We start from the raw sequence: 12,588 nt of genomic DNA on the forward strand, positions 1-12,588 counted from the left end.
TGTGTGTGTGTGTGTGTGTGTGTGTGTGTGTGTGTGTGTGTGTGATATGTTACTTTTAGCTTTGGATGAGGTTGTGTATTGTTTTGAATCATCTTGGAATTATATCTATGGCATGAATGTTAGAACTATGGTCTAATTAAGACCATAGACAGTCTTTTCTTTTTAAGTTTATTTGTTTTGAGAGAGACAGAGACAGCGCAAGTGGGGGAGGGGCAGAGAGAGAGAGAGAATCCCAAGCAGGCCCCAGGCTTCCAGTGCAGAGGCCGCTCACAGTGAGATCATTACCTGAGCTGAAACCAAGAGTCAGACGCTTAACCTACTGAACCACCCAGGTGTCCCTAAAACAATCTTAGTGGAAGAATCTTATCAAACTCATTAATAGTGGTCGTGATGATAAGGAAGATCATAATAACAATAATAATTAGGTGCTAAGCACTTTTGACTGAGCACTTACTAAGAGTAGGCATTGGGCTAAATTCTTTTCTTTAAGGTTTTTTAAAGTTTATTTACTTAGAGGAAGTGGGGGAAGGTCAGAGAGGGACAGAGAGAGAATCCCAAGTAGGCTTTGCACCATCAACACAGAGCCCAATGCGAGGCTTGAACTCACAAGCTGTGAGATCATGACCTGAGCTGAAGTTGGACGTTTAACCAACCGGGCCACCCAGGCGCCCCGGCATTGAGCTAACTTCTGGGGTAACCCTCAGCACAGTTCTGTGAGGTAGGCACACAGACTGCTTAGAAGACTACTTTAGGGGTGCTTGGGTGGCTCAGTCAGTTAAGCTTCCAACTTTAGCTCAGGTCATGATCTCTCAGTTCATGAGTTGGAGCCCCGTGTCGGTCTCTGTGCTGATAGCTCAGAGCTTGGAGCCTGCTTCAGATTCTGTGTCTCCTCTGTGCCTCCCCTGCTCGTGCTCTGTCTCCCTCTCAAAAATAAATAAAAATTTACAAAAATTTTTTTAAAAGACTAATAAAATTTCAGCATAAAGGAATCTATAGTCAGTGGGCTTCCAATATTGTGCAAGTATTCTTTAATAGACAAGATTAGTTACAATGTTCTTAATCTTAAGTGAAATATCAGCTGAAGTTAGTGAATTAATGCCAAAAGTCTGTTGACAGTAGAAACACATTCCATTTGATTAAACTGTTATCCAATTTTTAAATGGCCCATACGGTATAAATATATAAAACTTTTTAGAGCTGTGGTCTTAACATTAGCATTGAAAGGATTACAATCTCCTCCTTGCTTGACAAGCAGAACCCTCCTTGATTGGACCCCTTCCTGCCTACATAGCTTTGTCTTCCAAATTGCATGTTTTCCCAGACCTCTTAAACTTTTTTTGTTACCACAATACTGAAAGCTTTGGGTCTAATTAACACAATACACTACACAAGAAACCCTCCAGTGGTAGTGCCTACTTTGCTTAGAATAAACTCCAGTTCCACCCCATGGCCATGAGCGCCAGCCCCCTCCTCTCCCCCTTTCTTCTTCTTCCCCTGCACGCCACCCCTGCAGCCTGGCCTTTAACTCTTCCAGCAGTCCTACCTCATTTCTGCCAGGGATCATTACACATCACCTGGAACACTCTTCTTCTTCCAGATCTTGACTAAGTTATCCTTTCAACGGACTTTGCCCCTTTTTGTTTTATTTCTGTATGTACCTTTCCCCAGGCTAAAACAGAACTTTAGTTTAAGATCCCCTTTCAGCCAATGAGACAAATGGTATGTGACTACTGTTGCTAAGAATACATTACTGTCAATTCTGTTTAATTGTGGCTCCCCAAAAACCTTGGAACAAGATTTGTCAGGAATAAATAGTAATTTTTCTAATTGAGAATTCGTAAATGGTAGTTTTTAGCATATTTATGGCCTTGCTCTCATTTGTGGTGTATTAACATTCCATTTGTCACATATTAATGTTTCTGAATTTATGAGTATCTAATGTGATGCCTACTTTGAAATTATAAGCCTCAGCTTGTTTTTGCGCAGTGCACTGATGGAAGATTTAAGTCCATGTTCTGGAGACAGTGCCAGCTTTTCTGTGTATAGTGGTTGTGGAGTTACTTCTTCACTGACAAAGTCTTCTCAAAGCACATATGTCAAAGAAACAGTAAGAAAACTGACGTCCAATTTAAGGTAAACATATTTGCTAACATATTTCCATATGCTTTGTTGAACTTTCTAAGCAGTGACAACTCCTGATCTTCTTTTTTTCCCCCTACTGAGCCTTAAAGTTGTTAAGATTCAATAGAATGACTTTATGACTTGTTCCCTAACTACACTGATACAGATGCACCATGGGTTAAATTTGTCTTGAAATAGAACTATTGTCACTAACTGCCTGTTGTTACATGGTCTGGCAATATAGTGGATGTTCTGTCCTGGATGTTATGAATTTCTTCCTTCCTCCCTCCCTTCCTTCCTCTTTCTTTTATTTTTTAGTTGTTTGGTTTTTGCCTGACAAAGACCCTCATGACATTTGTATGGCCTTCTACAAATTCTCCTATTGTAGCTTTAGATACTCAACTTACCAAGGGAAATTGAGTTTTACTTTTTGGTTCAGTGTAGAATGTTAACATTTGTGGGCAGGTTAAATGAGGAATTTAGATGTCTGGATCTCAGTTCCCAAAGAATGGAGAAAGAGAGGGGATAAAGTCCAGGATTCGGAATTTTTCCAAATAGGGACCAAGGATAGGAGGGGGCCAAAGAAGTTAGTATACAGAAGAGTGCTCTAAAATAGGTGACATATGGAGAGGGAGGGGCAGGAGCAATAACACCTCTAAATTAATGGAGCCAATTGGTTTGGTTGGGGTTCACAGACTGTGAGTGGCCTGTGTTGTAAAGTGAAAGGCTTTCAGCCCAGGAGAACACACCGGAGGACCTGGCCGGAATAGTATTTTCCATTAAGACAGTTACTTTGACTTCCAGATCAGTGATGACTGCAAAAGCTTCCTGAAGAAGTAGCTGGGGAAGAATGAAATTAGAGAGTTGGCAAAAAGAAATGTTGAGGTGGGGCATATACATACGCTTTCTGCTCAGGTCCAGGCTATGGTCTTGTGTGTGAAAATAGACTGCAAACCACTGCAATACTCGAACTCAGTTCTGCAGTTGTCCTGGGCTTTGTGGAAATTTCTATGGCAACATCCAGGGCTGTGGGGGCTCTGCATATGTGAGCATATATGTTCCCTTGGGAACACATTACTAGTATCCCTCCTGTCCCAGGAGAAGGGAGGAAGCACTCTTGGTTCTATGTAGGTGGATCTGCTTGGACTTTGCATCAGGACACATCTTCACTAATGATACTAGGGATCCAGAGGCAAGTTGTTGACCAAGAAATGAAGCCAGAGTGCTACATTTCTGAACACTTAAGTTTTGACCACTAAATCTGCCGTAGTACCTGAGTTGGCAAGCTCTAGCCTGGGAAAGAGGAGGAAGCAGGCCAGACCTCAGTGTTGTACAGATATCATGAGGTTGAAAAAGGCCACTTGTCAAATGATCTGGATGGATGTCAGTCTCATACTGCCACGGTCTACAGTATAGTCCCTAAAGAATGGGATTCTCCAACCAGTTCTTTTCAGTATTTGTCCAGAAGTAATATGTAAGATCCTCAGTTTCGAAGTTAGGTAGCCATAAATTGGAATCTTGGTTTATTCCTTACTTGTTCCAAGATTCATGCATGTCAGTTGAGCACTACGATGCATCACATGTAATAAATTATATATGTGGGGCGCCTGGGTGGCTCAGTTGGTTAAGGGTCCGACTTCGGCTCAAGTCATGATCTCACACTTTGTGGGTTCGAGCCCCGCGTTGGGCTCTGTGCTGACAGCTCAGAGCCTGGAGCCTGCTTCAGAGTCTGTGTCTCCCTCTCTCTCTGCCTTCTTCCCACTCGTGCTCTATCTCTCTCTCTCTTAAAAATAAATAAACATTAAAAAATATTTAAAAAATTAAAAAAATAAGTTATATATGTGAATGTGCCTGTATATGTCAATAAAATGTGTGCATATTACTAAAAATGACCACATGTCTCATGATTAGGGCATTGCTTCGTGTGAACCAGGCCTTCTTGGTAATAATAGCTATTGTGTTTGAGCTGTTAGTATATTTTAGGCATTCACTCAAGTGTCTTGTATATGTTAGCTCCTTACTGCCACCACCTTAGGAGGTTGATATTATTTCTAACTTTTTAAAGAATGTATGATGAAACTGAAGCTTGGAGAAACAAACACACTTAAAGTCTCAGTTACACAGCTGCTAGGACAGGGCTGGATTTCAGCCTAGGTTCCTTGATTTGGAGTCTCATGCTCTTCTTAACCCCCGTATTCACACACATACACACATACATATAACTGTACATATATATGCAGTTACATACATATACATACAGAAACATACACATGTATGTAAGTGTGTGTGTGCATACATGTACACACACATTTTGTAACACACACACATCCTTTGCTACTCTTCACACTAAGACCTGGAGAGCTGTCTGGTTGTGTTGAAGTAGAGCTTGGATACTCTGCTATATATCATCATTTTCCTTATTTTTTCCTTGGCTAATTTTTATTATGCATTTAAGCGTATCATTACTATTAATTTTAATGTTACATGTGATCTAAAAGGAGATAATGTGATTGAAGGTACTGAGACTTCAAAGTACATTCACTTCTATAGTTAGGCATCACTGGAAAATAAAAATTTCCCAAAAACCATCTTCCTGATGAACACATAGAATCTTTGGTGCTTGAAATCATCATACTATTACCAACCAAAGACTCTGAAAGCCAAACATATTAATAAATCAGCTCTTTTCTGTCCCAGCTTGAGTTTTTTTTGTGGTGATTGTTTTACAGAAGTATTAAGTGGAAAAAGAATTGTACAGAACACAAAGCTTAACTGGAACAAAATGAGCTCCTCATTGATCAGTCTCCTCTTTTGCCTTTAGCGGTGTGTTTTCTCACATTTCACTGGTGAAAACAGATTTCTTGTCTTCTTTGTTATGTTTTTCCCCCCCTGTGCTGTGCTATCCTGTATTTGGTCCACATGTTCTTCCTTGTGTTAACTAGACTTCAAATTTCTCAAGGCGTGAAGATTGTGGCTAGCTGCGTAGAATGTGGAGGGTACCATGTTTCACCGGATTTGCCTTGCTTGTCCCATTATAAGGACAGTCATTAGAATCCTTTCCCTCTACTTGGTTCACTTTGTACATGACTCCATCCTTATCCCTTTCCACACTGCCAAAGTGGAGGCTGGCCACTTCTGTTTAGTTCATGTTAATGGAATAAAATTAATAAAAATGGTGGTTTTCAGTGTTCATTTTCACTACCTGATAATACTCAGTTTAGCGTTTTCCTGTCTTATATTACTTTTTTTAATGTGTATTAGTTTATTTAATCCCCAAATAGAATAAGATCTTTGAAAATAGATTGGATTTTCCACATTGTGTCTGACATGTATTAGTAGATGTTCAAAGAATATTTTAATGAAATTGAAAGGGACTAATGTAAAATGCAGTGAAGAGAATTGTTGGATATTAAAATATTTTCAGATGATGGGGTGTGACTGAGTTGTGTTAAGTCAGAGGTAGATGAGATCCAGACTGTTAACTTGTATCAGTTGGTCCTAAATAGTAGAGTACTATCAAATCTCAAGTCACTCTCAATAATAATGGTGATATAATAATGATACATATTTACTATGTGCTTCCTGTGTTCTGGGCACTGTCCTATAAGCTTTGCATATGTTAACTCACTTAAACCTTTCAACAGCCCTGTAAACAGAGACTTTCATTATCCCCTTTTTACAGATGAGAAAATTGAGGCTTGTAGAGGTTTACTACTTTGCCCAGCTTTACATAATTCTTGGAAAGTAGAGCAGGAATTTGAATCCTGGTGGTCTGCTCTCATCGTCCTTGCTTTTAACTGCTAACCTTATAACACGTTGTTTCAGTTTATTGTGTATGTAAACTTGACAATCAGGCGGACTTCATTTATTTCAACTCCACAAAAGCCTATGTAAGCTTACATTTTAAAAGTATCAAAAATTAAATTTTAAAAAGGAAGTCATGGGGCGCCCAGGTGGCTCAGCTGGTTAAGTGTCCCACTCTTGATTTCAGCTCAGGTCATGATCTTGCGATTTGTGAGATCTGAGATCAGCATGGAGCCTGCTTGGGATTCTCTTTCTTCTTCTCTCTGCCCTTCCCCCTGCTGACAAGCATGCATGCACTCGCTCTCAAAATAAATAAACTTAAAAAAAATAACGTATGGCACTTGTTACAGGTTGCTCCCAGTTACTGATGCAAAAGAAAGCCCACAAAAGTAAATAACACTAGCAATTGGGGTCTGTTGGAAACTGTGATCTAATTCCTGGGTTTAGAAAGTGAAGCTGTGCCATTTCTATTCATCCTCATCTTTCTCTTTCACTGGGATGGAGAAGAGAGTTTCAAACCACCTCAAGTAAGAGGCTTGCTCTTTTTCTATAAATTAGGTTACTTTTTTAGAAAGAGCATCTGGATGAGCAGGTGCCTCGGTGTTTCCCTGCTCATGTCCAGAGAGAATGGAGCTGTATTAATGCAAGTAAGAGACTTTTCTGAAGAAAAAAAAGCTGTTCTGTTGAGAAGGGAATATGACTGTGGAGTGAAAAGGAAATGGCCCTTAGCTGCAGCTTTGCACAGCTTGGCCATCGCAGATGGAATTGGTGCTGACCCATTGTTGGAGCCCAGCTAGTTGAACTCTTTAAAAACTTCCAATTCAAGCTTGCAGATACGGATATGGATTTGATAGGAATTCAGTGAGATGGGCATCATAGCCAAGGACCTCCTATGGTCCTGGATGCAAGTAACAGTTCTAGAAGATCTTTAGGATATTTGCTTCTTAAATTCTTGAGAAGAGAGACAGAGTTAAACAAAGACATTTTCCTGATTTTATTGTGAAGCCTGGGGGTAGAATTGTGAGTAAATGCTCCAAGGGAAGAAGGGCTGTTTCTGGTGGGACAAGAGTCCTGTTGAAAAGGCAGGACTTGACCCATGAATCTCCCAGAATGCACAGTGTCTACCTGATTAAGTGGATACTAGTGAACAGACACCAATATATTCCTAGAGTTTTGTGCTGTCATATGTCCTTGAAGGACCTTTCATGGATTAGAGAATCACTATGACCGTCCTAAAGGACACCTGAAGTTTGTGAGTGGAGAGAGGTTTGATAAGATACAAAAGAAGATATCATCAAGGAAAATCACTGAAGAAAGGGACTCAAGACAATAAATGAAGGAATTTTTTAAGAGTTCGTAACTGCATTCAGACTCCTCTTCTGTGATTTTTAGAATCTTACAGTTTTCTAACAGCATATGGCAGTTTTTTTCCGAATTTATCCTTCAGAAAAAGGAAAAGGTCTGTGTGTTTGTGCTTGGAGACTGCAGGACCTGTATACTTTGTCCTCTGTCTCATCAGTTTTGTGGGACAGAATCCCCAAGGGAAAAGCTAATTATCAGCAGCTCTGTGGAGGAGAGAGTAAAAGGCAGAAACCAGAGGTCCTAGAGGGTTAGAGACAAAGGAAGGTGCAGGGGACCTACTAGGGCCTGTGGTGGGGGTGGGTCCGTAACAATCAGGAAACCATAGTGGCTCGAGGTAAGAATAATTCCTCAACCAAAGAGTTTCCATGAAGATTACATGAGGTTATATATACTATAAAACATATAGTAGCACTTAACAGCTTTCTAGCACTTTATAAAGAGTGGTTGAATGTGGCCAGGGGGCTCAATATTGCCAGAAAATACTTGTCCCCAGCACGTAGTGCAGTTGGCCTAGAATACTTCCTTCACATTCCGCTGCCCTCCTGCCCCACAGCCAGCTAACTCCTCCTCCTCCTTTAGGGCTCCCCATGATGGTGTGGGCCCCTGTCACAGTGCCCATGGTGGTGTATTCGCTTTCCCATCCCAGCATTTCTCGCTGTCTGTACCACCCACCAGCCTGACTTCCGTGTAATAAGAATGTGTGGGTTCCCAGCATAGGGGCGCAATGCCAGGCTCTGTCTGGTGCTACTGGGAAAAAGCTATGTTGTAGTGGGGTTCAGGGACTACCTATGGGGTTAATGACCTTGAGTGTCTTGAGAAAATACTTCACGGCAAAAGCTGTAGAACTTTCAAACAAAGTTGTGTTTTATTTTAAAATAATGTCTGTCTATCTTTAGAAATAATAGTATGTATTTGTGAGAAATTATTTAGACTATAGATGATGTTTGCTGTGAGTTCTGATGTAGAAATTCCACAGGTTGAGAATAATTCAGAATGAATCCAGAACTTTTGGTCTCCCCGACCTGCCCCTTCAATGCTCTCTCAGTCCCAACCACATGCCGCCAGCACGTAATATTTGTTTCTCTGGAGGTACCTCCTTAGAAGATTGCTGATTTGCTCTAAATCTAAACCCCAAAAAATGTATGAAAAGGACTGTTGCTCAGGAGAGGCTTGAACCCTGTGTTGGAGAAATGGGAGGCTGGATTTAGGGAGAGAGCGGAGTGGCTTGTGTAAAAGACCTCACCCCTTCTGCCCCACCAAACAAGCCATAAAAGTGACCACAAGTCCCCTTTCCTCGGGACTCTAGTTACAGCTTTTCTTTCCATGCCGTCTGATTTCTGCTCCTCTCACATACCTGGAATCATTCTGAGGGGAGTGTGTGTTTGTGTGTTATATTTGATGTTGTGCCATGCTGAGGATTTTTAATGTTTTGGATTGAATCTTTAAAACTATAAATGAGTATTAAAACCAATAATACACTTAAAACACTAGGAATGTAAATTATGTGGGAAACAGCTATTTTACCTTTTGTGTGCCATATTATTTCACAATTGAAAAGTTTTGTAAATCCCTTGGGTAATTTACCTGAGGTTCTTAGAACCCTTCAACATAAAAACACTCTTATGCACCTTTAAGATATAGTAGCTATAAATTTCTAGATTTCATATTCTCCCAGGAATGAAATATGTGTCATCTAGGTGATTAATCCTAAAAAACCTGTCACACTACAAGGGCGGGGCGCTACTGCCTCTTGGCAAAATGAAGCACCTGTCAGAACAATGGCCAATCACTGGAAAGATCAGGGTTCACATAGGATTCCTAAGAGTATCCGCGATCTGTGGATCCCTGGATAAAAGGAATTACTCTGGAGAGTTAAGTTCTTTGGTTTTCTTAGGGAAAAAAAAGTCACTAGGAAATGTCTTTCCTCCAGGTATTTTGCAATGCTAAGTTTTCTTAGAACTTGAGTTCTCTTGAGAACACTCAAGTAGGTGCAGGGCGTTCCTGGGCTGCTTGATTATGGATGGGCATTGTGAGATCATGCTTGTTTTCTGCCTTTCTCTCTCTCTCTGTCTCTCTCTCTCTCTCTCTCTCTCTCTCTCCCTCCCTCCCTCCCCCCTCCTTTCCTTCCTTCCTTTCTTCCTTCCTTTCTCTTTCCTTCCTTCTTTTTCTTTCCTTCTACTTTTTATCTTTCTTACTTTTTCAGTAATTTTTAATTTTTTAAAAAAAATTTTAAAGGTTTGTTTATTTTTGAGAAAGAGAGAGCAAGAAAGCAGGGGAAGGGTAGGGGGTGGGTCAGAGGATCTAAAGAGGGCTCCATGCTGAGCGGGTCTCAAAGTCAGGAACTGTGAGATCATGACCTGCGCTGAAGTCCTATGCTCAACCGACTGAGCCACCCAGGTGCCCCTCTACCTTTCTTTTTTAAATTAACTTTTAATTTTAAGATAAGTGTAGGTTTACATGCAGTTGTGAGAAATAATACAGAGAGATCTCTTGTGCCCTTTACCTAGTTTCTCTCAGTGGTAACACTATCACAGAATCTTGGCATTGACACAAATACAGAACAGTTCATCACCATGAGGATTCCTCCTGTTGCCCTTTTATAGGCATACCCGCCTCCCTTTCCCCAGTCTGTGCTTTTTGAGGAAGACTTTGATGACAGTGGTAAAACCATTTGGTGGGCACGAATGTTCATCTTTGCCGAGATGTTTAACACCCAGGAGATACCCAGTTCTGACAGGTGAGTGCTGCATCACACTTCCTGGTATATCACCATCTCTGCTGTGCTCCTATTCCTAGGGAGATTCTTCTGTACTTTTTTTCTGAGCATCGGCTACCATCAGAATTTGGCTACACATCTGTGGAGGAACTCATGGCAAGTTTTGAGGTAAACTGGCTTTATTGGAACTTTGAGGGAGTGACAGAATAGCCTAAACTTAATCTTCATTGAAGACACATTGTGTCTTCACCTGGAATGGCTTATGTGAACGAGGATGGGGATCTTTATACCAAATGGATGACTCCGAATGAAAACTGCATTTAAAACCAGTGTGCCGAGGTTCAGATAAACTTTGGGAAGGTCTTATAGACTGAGAACAGAGAAAGTTGCAGAAATGAAAAGAAATGACATGGTTTCTGCCTTCCCTCCATGACACCACAACTAGTTTCTATCCCTTGGATACCTTTTCTCAGACACCTTTTACGAGGGGCTGAGTGAGGATTGGGTAGGTCAGTCATGTCAGGTGTCCAGAGCACTAGTCTTATTAGAATCAGTCACACATCAGAAGGAAAGATGAAGAAAATCTGTATTTACCAAATCTCCTTTGAGGGACGGTGCCATATTATGATTAGAAGGAAAACTTTGTTCTGCTGCCTGAGCTCACAATAGTTTGTCCCCAGGCTGCTAAGTCACTGCAGGCTGTGGTGAAGCTGAGTGAGGTGTGCAGGCCTGAGGCCGCCAGAAGCTGCTCACTGGAGTGGAGAGGGACCTTGGGGTACAGGAGGGTGGGGGATGGCTTCTCCACCTTCATGCTCAGCATTGCTTGTGGAAGGGATGGATGTACATAGAATGGCTTTTAGTGAAAAGAACACCAAATGATTAATTTGACAGAGGGGCCATATGCCTTAATCTAATCCTGGGGAAAACCCCTTACTTTTCTAATCTGTAATTATTGTTTCTGCTCCCTCGCCTTCTGTCTCCTCACTTCATCCTTGCCCCTACTACTTCACTAGACTGTCTTGTGAGGCCACCAGTGACCAAATGCAATAGTCACTTCTTATCTGACCTCTTGGAGACCTTCAACCCAGTTGACTACTTTTTCCTTCTTCCTTTATTTAAAAAAATTTTTTTAATGTTTATTTTTTTTTGAGAGAGACAGAGCATGAGCGGGGGAGAGGCAGAGAGGGAGACACAGAATCCGAAGCAGCTCTGAGCTGTCAGCACAGAGCCTGACACGGGGCTCGAACTCACGAACCGTGAGATCATGACCTGAGCTGAAGTTGGAAGCTCAACTGACTGAGCCACCCAGGCGCCCCTACTTTTTCCTTCTGGAAGCACTTTCTTTGCGTAACTTCCATGACAACACACTTCTCGTTTTCTTGCTTTTCTCCCTCCCGTCTTTTCTGCTCGCAACTCAACTCCTTCTCTGGTTTCTAAATGTTGGCACATCTGAGGGCCCGTTTCTGGGCCACTGTCTTCTGTCTGTGAAGTCCTGTTTCTAGGTGACCTCAACGAGTCTGTGACTTTGAGTATTGCCCCATACACCAGTGACTCCCCAGTCTATTTCTGTGGTATTCCCATTCAAGAAACCCATATACTCCAACTGCCTTCTTGACATCCGTCTTGAGTACTTAGTATTTGTCATTTACTTTTCCTTCACTTTCTTTTTTTTTTCTATTGCAATTTTTTAACCATGTTGTTTGTTAATTATGTAAACTGCCTTAATCTTTTTTTTGGAATAAGGTGAGGTATACTTTAGTTAATTAATTTCATTAGATCCAGCCTTTAAAGACCCACAGTACCAATGTTGGCCAGTTCTAGGCTTTGATGCTTTTTAGTACTAGATACTTGCATGTCATAACTCTGTTGTAGACAGCTCATCCTCCAAAAGTTAATATCCTGTTCTGTTATCATTTACAAAACAGCTGGAGCAGTGCCCAGAGCAGACAAACAAAAAGCTGAGAATGGGCTTCAGCCAGGTAAGCTTTTTTTCAAGGTAGTCATTTATATTCTAAATGATCCCATATTCCAAAGGAGAAATAATATACATTTCCAAATGTTAGATTTGGAAGGAAATCAAATTTGCATTCTCTTATCAAGAATAAGATTAATGTGTAGCATATCAGATGTCACAAAGCAACATCTTTTTGAATTTTAAAATGCAAACGTTTCCACAGCATGAAACTTATGAACTTAGAGTAGGTCTATATTTTGAACAGAAAACATGATGACATCCTGTGTCTAAGAAATAGATTAAATCCTCGAGACACTGGACTAAACCAGAAATCATTTGTAGATTAAAGTTTTTAATTATTTTGGGCAACTTGCTATCTCTGGGGTTTTTTTGTTTTGTTTTGTTTTTTGGTATCCTACTGACAGTTTTTTAAGTTTATGGTTTTTCCATTATAAAAGTAGTTATAAAAACAATTAATCCTAGTACAAGTACTTATGCTTGATAAGTGATATCCTGTTCTAGCACTAATATTATTTTCATCAGTGAAGGTAAAAACTTCAGTTGATCAAGAGACAGTAGTAGAGCCAGGCACTGAACTAGTCCTTTAATAGCCATTCCCTCATCTAACTCT

General features: G+C 40.7%; 1 protein-coding gene across 1 annotated transcript in view; it reads left to right on the plus strand.

The window, feature by feature from the left end:
* Positions 1 to 12,588, plus strand: part of MORC1 (MORC family CW-type zinc finger 1) — a 167,044-nt gene that overhangs the window by 145,593 nt on the left and 8,863 nt on the right. Inside the window, exons 23-25 of the mRNA XM_086675499.1 lie at positions 1,987 to 2,133; positions 10,084 to 10,171; positions 11,929 to 11,982. Of these exons, the coding sequence (XP_086531625.1) occupies positions 1,987 to 2,133; positions 10,084 to 10,171; positions 11,929 to 11,982 (289 nt within the window). The remainder of the gene's footprint in view (positions 1 to 1,986; positions 2,134 to 10,083; positions 10,172 to 11,928; positions 11,983 to 12,588) is intronic.

This window comes from Puma concolor, chromosome C2, assembly GCF_028749965.1.
Source record: "Puma concolor isolate L17-30 chromosome C2, mPumCon1.1.hap2, whole genome shotgun sequence".
In the NCBI taxonomy this organism is placed as follows: Eukaryota; Metazoa; Chordata; class Mammalia; order Carnivora; family Felidae; genus Puma; species Puma concolor.